The sequence below is a fragment of the Hemitrygon akajei genome, chromosome 7 (genome assembly GCF_048418815.1).
Source record: "Hemitrygon akajei chromosome 7, sHemAka1.3, whole genome shotgun sequence".
Taxonomy (NCBI): Eukaryota; Metazoa; Chordata; class Chondrichthyes; order Myliobatiformes; family Dasyatidae; genus Hemitrygon; species Hemitrygon akajei.
This window is the reverse complement of record NC_133130.1, coordinates 157,415,720-157,432,194: the sequence shown is the minus strand read 5'-3', so window position 1 is coordinate 157,432,194 and position 16,475 is coordinate 157,415,720. Positions and strand designations below refer to the sequence as shown.

The following is a 16,475-nucleotide window of genomic DNA, read 5'->3' as shown; positions in this document are numbered from 1 at the left end:
CTTGGAAAACATAATTACTTAGTTGGAGTAGAAGAACAAGGAGAACTCGGAGTACAAATACACTAAATGTTCTGCACACGCAAGCAAGACCTTATGACAAAAAGATGGAGACAATAGAGTGATGCACAGATTTTAAAGGATGAAAACCGGAACCAATGGCATATTACCAAGAAAGAATGAAAAGACTGTTCTCTTTTCTTCAGAAATGAAGACTGACAGATTGCAAAATGGCTTTGATAGAGTAGATACAAACAGGGTGGTACCACTTGTGGAAGAACACAGAACTGGAGGTCTTCCAAGTAAGATAATCTAGAAATTTAACAGGAGATACAGAAGGAACTTTTATACCTGAGAATGTGGAACTTGTTACAATGGCGACAGATCGAAGCAAGTATTATTGATGTGCTTAAGGCAATTTGGACAAAATAGGGAAATTAAGGGTTTTGTTGATAGATGTAGATAAGGAAAGATGGGAAGACTAGTGCATAAAGTCTTTGGGTCAAAGGCTATATATCCTTAATATAACTAGTTAAGAAACAATGGAGGAGCAGCAATGCTCATTGACTTCAAATAACGCAAAAGAGGAGCAAATTTGCAGATGATAAACTGCAGGAAATGGAGAGAGTCAGGGTCAGCTTGGTACTTCAATTACCCTAAAAGACTCGGGGAGAAAACCGTATATACGGCAAGTACAAGGGAGAACTGCTGAGGTATAAACTCCTAGCCCAATGAAGGGATGAATGCTACAGACAATTCCAGTGGTTTCATGGGAATGCAACTGGAAATAGTGATTAATAACAACTAGAGTCATAGAACACTACAGCTAGAATCAGGCACTTCAGCCTATCTAGTCCATGCCAAATTATTAATCTGCCCAGTCCCATCGACCTGCATCCATACCATAGCCCTCCATACCCCTCATGTAGGAACCTACCCAAATTTCTCTTAAATGTTGAAATCAAACCTACATCCACTAGCAGCTTGTTCCACACCCTCGCTACCCTTGAGTAAATAAGTCCCCCCCCCCCCCCTCGGGATACCTTAATCATTTCACCCTTAACCCATGACATCAGTGAGGAAAAAACCTGCTTGCATTTACACTGTCTATACCCCTCATAATTTTGAAAAACTCTAACAAATTTCCCCTCATTCTCCTACGCTCCAGGGAATAAAGTCTTAACCTACTCGATATTTCTTTATGACTCAGGCCCTCAAGTCCTGGCAAAATGCCTGTAAAAGACCCAACGCAGACTGGGAGACTGTTTCACTGAACACCTACACTCTGTCCGCCAGAGGAAGCAGGATTTCCTAGTGGCCACACATTTTAATTCCACGTCCCATTCCCATTCCGATATGTCAATCCATGGCCTCTTCTACTGTCAAGTTGAAGCCACACTCAGGTTGGAGGAACACCACCTTATATTCCATCTGGGTAGCCTCCAACCTGATGGCATGAACATTGATTTCTCTAACTTCTGTTAATGCCCCTCCTCCCCTTCTTACCCCATCCCTAATTTTTCATTTTTAATATTTTTAAAATTTTCCCCCCTCTCACAATAACTCCTTGCCTGTTCTCCATCTTCCTCTGGTGCTCCCCTCCCCCTTTCTTTCTTCCAAGGCCTTCCATCCTATGATACTCCCCCTTCTCCAGCCTTGTATCCCTTTTGCCAATCAACTTCCCAGTTCTAGGCTTCATCCCTCCCCCTCCTGTCTTCTCCTATCATTTCGGGTCTCCCCTCCCCCCTCAAATCTCTTACTATCTCTTTTTTCCGTTAGTCCTGACAAAGGGTCTCCACCCGAAACGTCGACTGTACTTCTTCGTATAGATGCTGCCTGGCCTGCTGCGTTCCACCAGCATTTTGTGTGTGTTGCTTGTAAAAGTTCTCTACAACTTTTCAATGTTATTGATATCTTTCCTGTAGGTAGGTGACCAGAACTGCACATATAACTCAAATTAGGCCTCACTAATTTCATATACAACTTCAAAACATCCCACTTCAAACATCAATGTTTTGATTTATGAAGACCAATGTCAATGACCTTATCTACTTGTGAACCCACTTTCAAGGAGTTAAAAATCAGTATTCCCAGATTCCTCTGTCTTACCACGCTGCTCAGCACTTTACCACGCAACATGCAAGTTCTACCCTGTTTATTTGTCCCAAAGTGCAACACCTCACACTTGTCTGCATTAAATTCCCTCTTCCATTTTTCTCGCTGGTCCAGATACCGCTGCAAGCTTTGATAGCCTTCCTTGCCGTCCACTACGTTCCAAATCAAGGTGTCATCTGCAAATTTTCTGATCCAGTTTACTACTTTAGCATCCAGATCATTGACGGGAGATGATAAACAACAATGGATCCAGCACTGATCCCTGCAGCACACCACTACTCACAGGCCTCCAGTCAGAGAGGCAACCATCTACTACCACACTCTGGCTTCTCCCTCAAAGCCAATGTCTAATTCAATTTATAACCTCACCCTGAATGCCAAGTAAATGAACTTCTTAACCAACCTCCCATGTGGGATCTTGTCAAAGGCAACATCCTCTGACTTGCTTTCATCAACTTTCCTGGTAACTTCCTTGAAAACTATAAGATTGTTTTGACACAATCAACCACACACAAAGCTATGCAGACTATCCCGAATCAGTCCCTGTCTATCCAAATACTTACATATCTGGTCTTAGAATACCTTCGAATAACTCACCCACTCACTGTCCAATAATATCCTGGCTTATTGTTAGAACCTTTAACATTGGAATGACATCAGCAATTCTACATTAGCCTCCCTCAAGGTCTGACTGAACACCTTGTCAGGCCCTGGGGATTTATCCACTCCTACTTGTCTCAAAACAGCAAACATCTCCTCATCCATAATTTGTATATTTTCTTAACTTGACTGCTGTTTGCCTCACTTTGATAGACTCTGTGCCCATCTCCCATGTAAATATAGTTGCAAAAAAGGACATTTAAGATCTCCCCCTACGAGATTTAGAATAAATATGGAAATAGACAAGGAAAAACAAATGCAAGAATATTTAATTAGTGGAGCACTAACTTCAAGGAGTTGAAAGACGCCAAGTCCTTGGTTCACTGGAATCAAAGATTGACTTGTAAATTTGGGAGATTTGATTAAATCGATGTTTTAACTTCCAAGAAGTATTGGATAAGGTTTACTTCATTTACTTGCATAGGAAACGTGGATATTAATTCATTTGTGTCAAAGAGAAAGAAATGAGTTTTATTTTCATTAGGAAGTAATTGGTGTTCAAAATTATGGGTATTGTTTATATTGCAGAAAATGCATTCACAAATCAGGAACATTGGCAACCTGAGGAACAATACTTAAGTTGACCGGCATACAAGCTAACTATTATGATCTGCAAGATCTCTACTACCTTAGGAATTTGTGAATATTCTGCATGACATCTAAAACACTGCCAAACTTCTACAGATGAATGATGGAGAGTATATTGAATGGCTACGTCACAGCCCTTTACCGGAAATTCCTACAGAAAGGTGTGGATACAACCCAGTCCACCATGGGTAAAGCCCTTCCCACCAATGAGCACATCTACATGAAGCATTGTTGCAAGAAAGCATCATCCACCATTCACCACCCAGGACATGCTCTCTTCTCGCGGCTACCATCAGGAAGAAGGTACAGGAACCTTAGTACTCACACCACCAGGTGCAGGAACAGTTATTAACCCTCAACCATCAGGCTCTTGAACTAAAGTGGTAAGTTCACTCAAGTTCACTTGCCTCTTCATTGAAATGTTCCCACAACCAATGGACTCACTTTCAAGGACTCTTCTTCTCATGAGCTTCTTATTCTTTCTTTCTTTCTGTTGTCTTTTGCATACTGGGGGTTGAATGCCCATGGTGTGGTCTTCCATTGATTATATCATGGTTATTATTCTATTACGGATTTATTGAATCTGCTCGCAAGAAAATTAAACTCAGGGTTGTATATGGTGACATACATGTACAAACCCCATTTCCAGAAAAATTGGGATATTTTCCAAAATGCAATAAAAACAAAAATTTGTAATATGTTAATTCACGTGAACCTTTATTTAACTGACAAAAGTACAAAGAAAAGATTTTCAATAGTTTTACTGACTAACTTAATTGTATTTTGTAAATATACACAAATTTAGAATTTGATGGCTGCAACACACTCAACAAAAGTTGGGACAGAGGCATGTTTACCATTGTGTTACATCACCTTTCCTTTTAATAACACTTTTTAATCGTTTTGGAACTGAGGATACTAATTGTAGTAGATTTGCAATTGGAAATTTTGTCCCTTCTTGCTTGATCTAAGACTTCAGCTGCTCAACAGTCCGTGGTCTCCATTGTCTGATTCTCCTCTTCATGATGTGCCATACATTTTCAATAGGAGATAGATCTGGACTGGCAGCAGGCCAGTCAAGTACACGCACTCTGTGTCTACAAAGCCACGCTGTTGTAGCTCATGCAGAATTTGCTCTGGCATTGTCCTGCTGAAATAAGCATGGGAAGAGACGTCGCCCTGATGGCAACATATGTCTCTCTAAAATCCTAATATACGCCTCAGAGTCAATGGTACCTTCAAATACATGCAACTCACCCATGCCGTGGGCACTGATGCACCCCCATACCATCACAGATGCCGGCTTTTGCACCTTTCGCTGATAACAATCAGGATGGTCATTGTCATCTTTGGCACAGAGAACTCGATGCCCGTTTTTTCCGAAAACTAGATGAAATGTGGACCCATCTGACCACAGCACACGGTTCCACAGTCTTTCGGTCCATCTGAGATGAGCTTGGGCCCAGAGAACTCACCGGTGTTTCTGCATAGAGTTGATGTATGGCTTCCTCCTTGCGTAATACAGTTTCAAGTTGCATTTTTGGATGCAGCGACGGACTGTGTTAAGTGACAATAGTTTTCCGAAGTACTCCTGAGCCCAGGTAGCTATAATTGTCACAGTAGCATGACGGTTTCTTAGGCAGAGCCGCCTGACGGCTCGAAGATCACGTGCATTCAACAGCGGTTCCGACCTTGCCCTTTATGCACTGAGATGTCTCTGAATTCTCTGAATCTTGCGTTGGGAAATGTTCCTTTTGAACTGACTAACAATTCTCTCATGAATTTTGGCACAAAGGGGTGAGCCACGACCCATCCTTGCTTGCAAAGACTGAGCCTTTGATGGACGCTACTTTTATACCCAGTCATGATACCTCACCTGCTACCAATTAGCCTGCTTAATGTGGAGTCTTCCAAACCGGTGTTACTTGAATATTCTGTGCACTTTTCAATCTTATTTTAACTCTGTCCCAACTTTTGTTGAGTGTGTTGCAGCCATCAAATTCTAAATTTGTGTATATTTACAAAATACAATTAAGTTGGTCAGTAAAACTATTGAAAATCTTTTCTTTGTACTTTTGTCAGTTAAATAAAGGTTCATATGAATTAACATATCACAAATTTTTGTTTTTATTGCATTTTGGAAAATATCCCACCTTTTCTGGAAATGGGGTTTGTACTTTGCTAATAAATTTGCTTTGAACTAAACTTTAAAAAGCATGGTACAGTACAAAATGGTGGAGGGAGAATCACTTCACTTCTAACTCCCAAACAGATATAGATATTCATTTGAAAAGAATATAAATTTGAGCATTGATGGGGAAAGGGGCAAAGAACTGGCAATGGCATTATGGTTCAAGAAACTACCCTTTTCACACCTTTTTTGTTCAAATGTGGTTCTGGAGCCTGTAATCTACATTTTGATGATGTGTTTTCAGGCCATTTGAGCGATTTGGCACCCTGCTGTCTCTGAGGGTATACAGTGAGGTTTTGAACGAAGTGTGCGGCCTTGAGGCCAAGAAACAGGGTATGAGCCCATGATCAACTCCATCGAGGCATAAGCAGCATTGTCTATCAGTCTCTCGCTCACTGCTGCTGGAGGAAGTTGTCTGTGTGACGTTCTCGTTCCCTCTCGCTGGCTGCTCCTGGAGGAAGGTCCCAGCATTCAAATGCTCTCTCTCTGCCTCGATGCTGTCAGAGGATGGTGCCAGAGTCCTGGGTCTTTGGCGAGGTTTAAGTGACACAGTTTTTTGAATTGGACTCTATAGTTCACGTTCGGATGTGTTTCTGGTCGCTCCTTTTTTTGTTGCTATTTTGATCAGGGCAGCCTGCAGATAACGAACAACATAGCGCTAGATTGAACTGCACTGAGCTGAACTGAATAGGTCTGGACTCTGTTTTATATTTGAATGGATTCAATGGTTGTTTAATGGCTGTCTGTGGGAAGATGAATCTCAGTGTTGGTAAGCTGCATGCATACTTTGATAATAAATGTACTTTGAATGCGCTCCTTTTATACCATAATTTTATCACTTGAAGTTCCATTATATGGTTCAATGCAAATTTTGGTATGTCAGGGATTAGACATCTATTTGTGCTCTATGGAATATTTCCACTCTTCTCGAGGGCAAAATAGGTTGAATATCTTTTGTCAGTGGAACTCCCTTGCACTTGTATCAGAACATTAGTGGAGATGATGTATTTGAACCCTAGAGTAGAGGAAACACTTCATTCGGACATGGGATCAAGAGGAGCACAAGCTGAGTTAAAGTTACTGAGTTTGCAACATATTTCCCGTACATACAGTAGGATGTATGTACAAGCTCTCAAACCTATGCTACTCAAAGCCCTAACCTTTTGCACTGTCTATCCTTACCAATATCTACCTCTCTAGTCTGTTGCTTGTCACCTGTCAAGTTTTCTGGAAGGAGAATCAATGAAAATAACAGTAAATTTGCATCATACTCGCTGACCATCTCGCAATTTAACAATGCCATTCATAGGTCATCATTTGCACTTTATATAACATTATTTACAATGATATCCATTGACATTGAAGCACTGAATAGTTGTATTAATATTTCTCACTCACCAGTTTGTGTCCTGATATGGTTTTTTCAAATTTACCATCATAAGCACCCCAAATTTTAATCAATTTATCAGCAGCTGTGGAGTAAGAAGGAATAGAGTCAGGTTTGAGAAAGAGCAGATCTCATCCCCTTTTTCCAAGCCATCCATAGGTTTTCTGTAAATTCACCCCTGCTGGAAAACTTTTGAGAGTGTTCAATCCATCTGAAATCCCTGGTTTGAGAATCAGAATCAGGCTTATTATCACCGGCATGTAGTTCAATGCAACACAATCTGGGGGGGGGAGGAGGGAGGGAGGGAGGGAGAGAGCGTGCGATAAATAAATAAATAAAATAATAAATAAGTAAATCAATTATGGTATACGTATAGATTTTTTTTAAAAAAACATGTAAAAACAGAAATACTGAATAGTGGCTAAATTACTAGTTTAACAACCAGAGTTTGGGTGTTGAGGTGTTTAAAACCCTGGCTCCTGGGGAATTTAAAGTCAAATATTTAAATAAAGCAGGATTATCTAGGTGATACAGTGGTGAAACTGGTAGAGTCACTGCTTTGTAACACCTGAGACCTAGATTCAATTCTGATTCTGGAGTTTACGTGTTCTTCTTGTAACTGTGCAGATTTCTCCTATTCCCAAAGGCATGTGCATTCATAGGTTACCGTAGATTCCGGATTTTAAGCCGCTACTTTTTTCCCACATTTTGAACAGCTTTGAACTTTGCGGCCAATAATCCGATGCGGCTAATGCAAGGTTTTTTTCATGCCGCCTCGTAAACATTTTGCCTCGTAACAGTAGACCAATAAAATTGATGAGTAGTTCACAGAGGTCCAATGAAATTGTACGATAAATCAAGCGCACTTTCACAATTAAATTATTGTAAATCAGTCATTTGTACTCACCCTCATCAACATGGAAAACACTCGAAGCATTGTGCTACCTACCCTCTTAGTTTAAACTATATTTGTTTTCTGTACTACATCGCGGGATGCTATGACGACACACCCGGTTTCGCGGCGTCTTGTGGGAAAATGCCGTTTGCGATGAAACGGAAAGGAGGGGGTCGAGCGGCGGAGCGGCTTTGGATCTGAGCGAAATCTGCTTTTAAATGCCGTTTGCGATGAAACGGAAAGGAGGGGGGGAGCGGCATTACGCGAGCGGCTTTGGATCCGAGCGAACTCTGCTTTTAAGTTAAAGGTATCAATAACTTTTCCTGGTAGGCTGCAGTATATATATTTTTTACCAGTCGTTAGGAGATATTGGAATGTTGTTCAGTAAAGAAGTATACGCAACGTATATTTAAAAGTAGCCGCGTACGGGCACGGTTCGAAAAAAAGCATTTGCAATATGTATTTGTTTTTGTTACCATATGGATTTAATTAAAAGTTAAAAAAATCCTCACGTGTAATATCTTTCTGTGTAAATATTACAACGTGGGACACCTGCGGCCGAAAATCCGGTGCGGCCTTTACATTTAAAAAAATGATTTTATTTCTAAAATTAGTGCCAGCGGCTAAAAATCAGGTGCGCTCTGTAGTCCGGAATCTACGGTAGTTGGCCATTACAAGTTACCCCTAGTGCGTAGGTGGGTGGATGAATCTGGGGGAGAAAACCTGATGAGAATATTGGATAAGATTAACACACACAAAATTCTGGAGGAACTCAGCGGGTCGAGTAATATCTATGGAGAAATCCTTCATCCAAAACATTGACTGCTGATTACCCTCCACTCACTGAGCTCCGAGCATTTGACTTGCTGAGTCCCTCCAGCATCTTGTGTGCGTGGGTTCACATTTCCAACGTCTGCAGTGTTGGTGATAACACAGACTCAGTGGGTCAAAGGGCCATTTCCGTGCTGACTCCACAGTTCTATCTGGGGACACATTCTGCCTCCAGGAGCCCATTAATCTGTTTTCACTCACTTCTACACAGCTAACCTAGCAATTCTGGGAACTCCCTCCAGAATTAGCTGTCTAGGGCTGCGGACTACCACAGAGACTAGGTCTTCTTGTGATTGGTGCTCAAGGTTCAATTGGCCTTAATGCAATGGTGTGAGATAAACATTGAAGGTTCCTGCTGTAACCAGATTCTGGAATCCTGGCAAAAGACCAGGACCAACTTAATTTGAATTTCTCTTGTAGATTAATTATTTTCCCAATTCCTTATTTTCTGTACAGGAAAAGCAGCTAAGGTTCTAGAGGGCTCAAGGAGCTCTATTTCATTCAGTCATCCCTGCCTATCCCAGTAGAGAAGACTCATGCTAACCCAAGGGAAATACATGCAAACATCCCCATACATCTCCTTTAAAACCAAGTAGAACTAGCCAACTCACCACCCACGAAGAGTTCACCTTTGACTTTTCTGGCCATTATAGCTCAATTACACATCAGGCAGGGCAGCTTCTCTGGGTTGCCGTACTGATGAACAATTGACCACTGACCCTTAGAAATGATAACTGCGGGGTGAATCAAACTCTACTCCAAACACGTTTAGGTTACACAGTCACCTAAATTTATTCAATGAACCAAAAATGACATGGGTTTACTCACAAGAACTTGCCAGCCATTCTCCATTTGGACTGAACTTAACCGAAGAGACTGCTTTTGTGTGTCCGGCCAGTGTAAATTTCAAGGTATAGTTCGGTTTCACTGCAGAAGGCTGTTAACCAAACAGAAATGAGATTTTATTTAAAGCATCACACCTTTATTAGTGAGAATGTAATTGCCGAGGAAGTCTGTAAGTACTATTCAACGTATGCCTAACTTACACTCACTTCCATAACCATGATAAAGCAACAATTTGAAACGTAAGGCTACAAAAGCCACCCCAGAAGTCATTAACTCTTTATAGTTCCTGCAATAGACGTAGCTGCAGACTCTATCCTGACTACTTTAAAAAGAACATCCCAGCTGCAGAACTACTTCTGATTAAATTGAATTGACTGTTTCTTACATCCTTCATATAGATGAGGAGTAAAAATCTTTACGTTATGTCTCCATCTAAATGTGCAATCATAGTAATTTATAATAAACAGAACAGTCAATGTAATATGGAGTACTCTCAAATCAGCGTGAGTTCATCAGTCTGATGGCCTGGTGGAAGAAGCTGTCCTGGAGCCTGTTGGTCCTGGCTTTTATGCTGCAGTACTGCTTCCCAGATGGTAGCAGCTGGAATAGATTGTGGTTGGGATTACCTGGGTCCCCAATGATCCTATGGGCTCTTTTTACACACTTGTCCTTGTAAATGTCCTGAATCACGGGAAGTTCAGAACTTTGGGCGGTCCACACCACTCTCTGCAGGGGGAGTACATTTCTCCCTGTACTCATAAGTAAGGGAGGTACAATTCCCATACCAGGCAGTGATGCAGCCAGACAAGATGCTCTCAATTGTGCCCATGTAGAAAGTTCTCAGGATTTGGGGGCCCATACCAAAAACTCAACCGTCTGAGGTGAAAGAGGCGCTGTTGTGGCTTTATCACCACACCGCTGGTGTGTACAGACCATGTGAGATTCTTGGTGACATGGATGCTGGGGAACTTGAAGCTCTTTACCCTCTCAACCCCAGATCCATTGATGTCAATAGGGGTTAGCCCGTCTCCATTCCTCCTGTTGTCCACAACCAGCTCCTTTGTTTTTGTGACATTGAGGGAGAGGTTGTTTTCTTGACACCACTGTGTCAGAGATGACTTCTTCCCTGTAGGCCACCTCATTGTTGTTTGAGATAAGTCCAATCAATGTAATGTCATCGGCAAAATTAATTAGCAGATTGGAGCTGTGGGTGGCGATACAGTCATGGGTCTTGCTGTGGAGAATCTCCCACCAGTCATCCACAACAATTGTCAATTTTGTGTCAAGCAGCAATGTCTGTTCAATTATTCAGACTTCAGATTACATGTACCGAATTTGTGAACTTCTGAAGAGTTCCTAAAGTACTTTGGTTTATAAAACTAGGGCAGAGTGTGGGAAGTTATTTTCCATACTCGCAAGCTGATCTTGCAGTCATGTATTATTACCATCACCCTCACTCAGGGAAAATGGGTCTCTTCCTGGTGTGCATTTGGTCTACCATGTCATACAAACTACAAAAGTGCTTCTAAGACTAAATGTACCTTCCACCTCTGGGCTTGCTGTCCAAGAGGCAGGCACACATTCTTCAGAATTTTATTTACAGGATGTGAGCTTTCATTACTCTTCTCTAATTGGTCTTGAAAAATCATGAGGAGTTGACTTTTTGAACCGCTTCATCTACTCTGGTGAAGAAACACACATCGCTCTTGGATAGGGATCTCCAGGATTAAGTGAGTGAGGTAAGAGCGAGAGATTCCCGAATCAGGATGCTGTATGAGAAATATATATGTATGAGATATCAAGGAAACCCTACGCAGTGTTCCCACTTATTGGCCGCTAGTGCCTTCTTGATGGTATAATCTGCTAGTTAGGGAGACGCTGCTGGAGTGATCAATGCAAGAAATCCACAGTGCCCTTTGTAGAAAGTACACATTGTGAAACTAATAGGGTGGCCAATAGGGTGCCACGAACAGTTCTTTGTGCTGATTGAGGATTAGCTTGAGCATTGTTACAGCTGCACCAAAGCCAAATGGAAAGTACAGGCCATCCCCTACATACAAAATCCTATTGAATTCAAAAGTCCAACATACACAAAGAAGTTGGTTCCTACAAATGGCAGAAACTAGTTTCCCCTCTCTCTACTGTTAGTAATTGTTCAGTCTTTTCAGTTTTAATGTGCTCTTGATGCCATACGTTACAATACTAAGGAGAGGTAGTTACAACATTAAGAGTTCTGTGTACTTTCCAACTTAGACAAAAGTCGCTTTATAAGCACTAGCAAAAACAGAACACATTCATTACCTGGGGACAGCCTGTTTCTGTTTCCCTGTCTCTTATAAATGGCGCAAACACCTGGAATATCAGCCACTTATTGTAGTATACCGTGCTTCCAAACAGCTCTTTCAGCATATTATTATGACCAGCCCAGTTAAGATTCAGAACACCAGAGACTGCTGGGACTGTAACTGTCAGTGTGGCTGAATGCCATGGGCAGGTGCTTTGCAGAGTCTACAGATCACTGTTGAGCAGAAAATACCTGGGTCATTCTGCATATTGTCCAGTGAAATATAACAATGCCTTCTGCCTAAACTTCTCTCCTTCCACTCCTTGAGAAACCAATTCTTACATTTATTCTTTTAATTATGGCCCTTTCTGCTTCGAGCAACAAGCTCTTGCTTTTCACCAGCCCAAGATCTTATTATTAGTTAAATCTCTCTTCAACCTCTGCTGCTTTCAAGAAAGCAATATTAATCTAATTAACTTTTCCTCAGAACCAAATTTCACCATCCTAAGCAAGCTCTTAAATCACCTAGAAAGTCATGCTGAAATCCATGCATTTTACATCCAGTACAATCTACAATAAACTTCCCTGCATCTGCTTTGATTTTTCAGTTATTCAGACACAACCTCACTTAAATTCATGTTAACTGTCTTTGATTAGTATTTCCCCAATTAATTTAAACTGTCCCTCTGCCAATTTTCAAACAGCTCGCTCATCACCATTTGTCAGCTGATTGCCTGATAATCACAAAGAATGTCCTGAATTTCCTCTATAAACGACAGAACTGCATTAGCTATCTCTTCATCATCTGATAACGTGCTTGCAGCCTGAATGGATCGCTTCTCTAACAGCTTTGGACACATTTCATTTTAGCTTACAGAAAATATGTCTGTATACCAGTTATTTTCATACCCTTCCTTCTCGACTGCATTGTCTTCACTAAGTTTCCGTCTACAATGCAAATCATAAAATGTATCTATGAAATCATAAGCTCATGTTGCTGCCTGCTCAGGCTCCATTGTAATTCCACCTCTTGTGACATGACTTTCTGGCAAATGAAGTACTTACTTCATTCCCCTACATTAATCCCATTTGAGTCTTTCCTTGCTTACTTCCATCAGCCTCCCTGCTCATTTCAACTCTACTAACAAGTCAGAACTGGAAATAGATTCCTAAGAAGAGATATATTTGACCCATTCTTCACAGTAAAATGGAAACAGCTTTACAATGAATGACATAGAGGACCTCAACCACATCGAACAGGAGGATATTTCCAGCCAGTATCTGCAGAAAGGTTACTTTATTCTGACAAGTACTAGCACTGCATTACTGTTTATATTCAAGGCATTTATTCACTGACATTTTAATAGAGATGAAACATCTTAAACCACGCCAGTCAGCAAATAGATTGTCAAACCGTTTTAAATCCAAATCTGTTGAAATCTTACACTCTCCAATATACAGGCACTACCTCATTTCAAAGAAAGCAAGATTATTGCAAGCAGCAATGTCAAAAGATTTGAAGTGTTTACTGCATTTCCTTGAAAAATTCATCATAGTACTTTATAAAAGGAATCTTTAATTTGTCAGATACAGCTTCTTTCACATATGCTCGATGTCTTGGAAAACTGCAGCTTTTCAATTTTAAACTCCTTCCGTTTTCTGGTCTCTGGCAGCTTTCATGGTATAGATGATAAACTGACTGCTCTGGTTTCTCTCTTTCTCAGCAAAGATGTTACTTAAACAATCCTTTACTATCTGGCAAAACATCTATATTTAGCAACATGTAAAAGACTGTGATTAGAGACATTTCCTCCATGAAATCTCTCAGATCCAAGTTTGCAGCCACCAGGACTCAAAGAGGTTTCCACCTGAACTCAACCAATGTAGGGGACAGGACACCCGCAAAGCATGCAAGCAGATGCACAGCTTTGGGTCCCTTAATACACTCTCTTAGCCCCAGAGACAAGAGTACCTTCTCTATGAGCTTATTCAAATATTTCACTTGCCTTATTTTGATTGGAGGAGGAAGGCGCTGACTGTGTTTTGGTGCATTCTGTTTCCGATTTTTTGTCTTCAGTCGCCATCCTTGCTGACCATATAAACCTGGCAGAACTTTTCTCGAAGGAGGGTTCAGCTTGTGCCTGAACCCTTCCAAACACAACCACTTGATCTGGACACTGGAAGCGTGAGCTGTCTACAAAAAATTAGAGAACCATCATACAAATCCACATGGGTATTACAATAACTTGTCATAACATCTCAGAGCTGGAAGTTGCAATCACAAAATAAATCTCTTAAGCAGTGATTCAGGAAGGATTTCCAACTAACACCATTAACTTTTGACTTTGCAAAAAGGTTATAGAAGGGGGAAAAAACAACTGTTGACAAAAAAACACAAGTATGCTGGTTCTCAATGTAGGAAAAGTGAAGGAGAGTTAGGGACAAGTACATGAAAGACAGGACTGGGTGGAGCAAATTTCCAGGATTGTCCAACTCATGTCCTCAGTATTATTTACTTATTGCACTGTTTGCCATTTGTTGTCAGTCTTTGTGTGTAGTTTTTCATTGATTTTATTGTATTTCTTTGTTATATTGTGAATGCTTGAAAGAAAATGAATCTCAAGGTAGATTATACTGACACAAGACCACAAGAGATTGGGCTGAATTGCCCAATCATTTTTTTTATTTACACAGTTTATTGTTAATTGCACATTGGCTGTTGTCCATCTAATTGGAGGAGTGGCCTTTCACTGATTTTGTGGTGTTTCTTATATTTACTGTGTATGCCCACAAGAAAATTAATCTCAGGGTTGTATATGAGGAAGTGGAGGGATGGGTTAGTAAATTTGCTGATGACACAAAGGTTGGGGGTGTTGTGGATAGTGTGGAGGGCTGTGGGTGAGGTTATAGTGGAACATTGATAGGATGCAAAACTGGGCTGAGAAGTGGCAGATGGAATTCAACAGATAAGTATGAGGAGGTTCATTTTGGTAGGTCAAATATGATGGCAGAATATAGCATTAATGGTAAGACTCTTGGCAGCGTGAAGGATCTTGGGGTACGAGTCCACAGGACACTCAAAGCTGCTGCACAGATTGACTCTGTGGTTAAGAAGGCATACGGTGCATTGACCTTCATCAACTGTGGGACTGAGTTTAAGAGCCGAGAGGTAATGTTACAGCTAAATACGACTCTAGTCAGACCCCACTTGGAGTACTGAGTTCAGTTCTGGTAACCTCACTACAGGAAGGATGTGAAAGACATAGGAAGGGTGCAGAGAAGATTTACAAGGATGTTGCCTGCATTGGAGAGCTTGCCTTACAAGAATAGGTTGAGTGAACTTGGTCTTTTCTCCTTGGAAAGACGGAAGATGAGAGGTGACCTGAGAGAGGTGTATAAGGTGATGAGAGGCATTGATCGTGTGGATAGTCAGAGGTTTTTTCCCAGGGCTGATGTGGTGCTTGGAAGTGAGTACAGTCGGCTCTCCTTATCCGTGGTTTCCACATGCGCGAATTCAACCAATCGTGGATCAGGAAAACCCGGAAGTTCTCTCTCCAGCACTCGTTGTTTGAACATGTACAGACTATTTTTTCTTGTAATTATTCCCTAAACAATACAGTATAACAACTATTTAAATAGAATTTACACTGTATTAGGTATTATAAGTAATCTAGAGATTATTCAAAAAGTACAGGCAGTCCCTGGGTTATGAATGAGTTCCGTTCCTGAGTCTTTAAGTCGGATTTGAAGTTGGAACAGGTCAGTTAGTAAAAAGTTTTTCTTAGTATATAGTATATATTTTACCTTTCTATGCATATAAAACTTAAGAAACATACGTATTTCGCTAATTAATTTCGATACTGCATTGCTTAGTAATAATTGTAGCTTTCATCGGGGCAGGGCCTTTCTCATGCTCCATTAAAATTGTTCCAATCGTTGACCGACTGTAGCCTAACACTTTTCCAATGACCGATGGCGTTTCACCTCTTTCTGAACGCTTTATTACTTCCACCTTATTTTCAATTGTGATCGTGATTATTTTCATGAACAGAAACATTGCGGATTCGGAGCTGTGCCAGGCCCTAATGTCCACTGCACTGAGCCAGGTTAAATAAGGGACTTGAGCTTCCAAGATTTTTGGTATCCGCGGGGGGGGGGGGGGGGGGGGTCCCGGAACCAATCCCCTGCGGATAAGGAGGGATGACTGTACAGAGATGTCAGAGGTACATTTTTTTTTACGCAGAGAGTGGCAAGTATGTGGAATGGGCTGCCGGTCATGGTGGTGGAGGCAGATATGATAGGGTCGTTTAAGAGACTCCTAGATAGGTACATGGAACTCAGAAAAATAGAGGGCTATGGGTAACCTTAGGTAATTTCTAAAGTAAGTACATGCTTGGCATAGCATTGTGGGCCAAGGGGCATGTATTGTGTCGTAGTTTTTCTATGTTTTTATGTGACATATATGTACTTTGATAATAGATTTAGTTTGAAATCATAGCAGATTTGTAACATACATATGGGTAGTGTGTGTTAGTCACTTGCAGTGCTCATCTATAATTATATTGTGAGGTTGTTCCACCTGCTGCCAAAATGATCGCTTGATTCAAGCATGATTTTTACTGTACAGAGTGATCAACCTACTACAATGTACTCTGGCTCATCCTTTAACCAACTGGACATT

The 16,475-nt window shown here is 41.0% G+C and overlaps 1 protein-coding gene across 1 annotated transcript in view; it reads right to left on the bottom strand.

Moving 5' to 3' along the window:
* The window catches only part of wdr5 (WD repeat domain 5), a 51,735-nt gene that overhangs the window by 25,731 nt on the left and 9,529 nt on the right, over positions 1-16,475 (bottom strand). Inside the window, exons 2-4 of the mRNA XM_073052278.1 lie at positions 13,801-13,988; positions 9,493-9,601; positions 6,950-7,023 (exon numbers count right to left, since the gene is read on the bottom strand). Coding sequence (XP_072908379.1) covers positions 6,950-7,023; positions 9,493-9,601; positions 13,801-13,878 — 261 coding nt within the window. The 5' untranslated portion in view covers positions 13,879-13,988. The remainder of the gene's footprint in view (positions 1-6,949; positions 7,024-9,492; positions 9,602-13,800; positions 13,989-16,475) is intronic.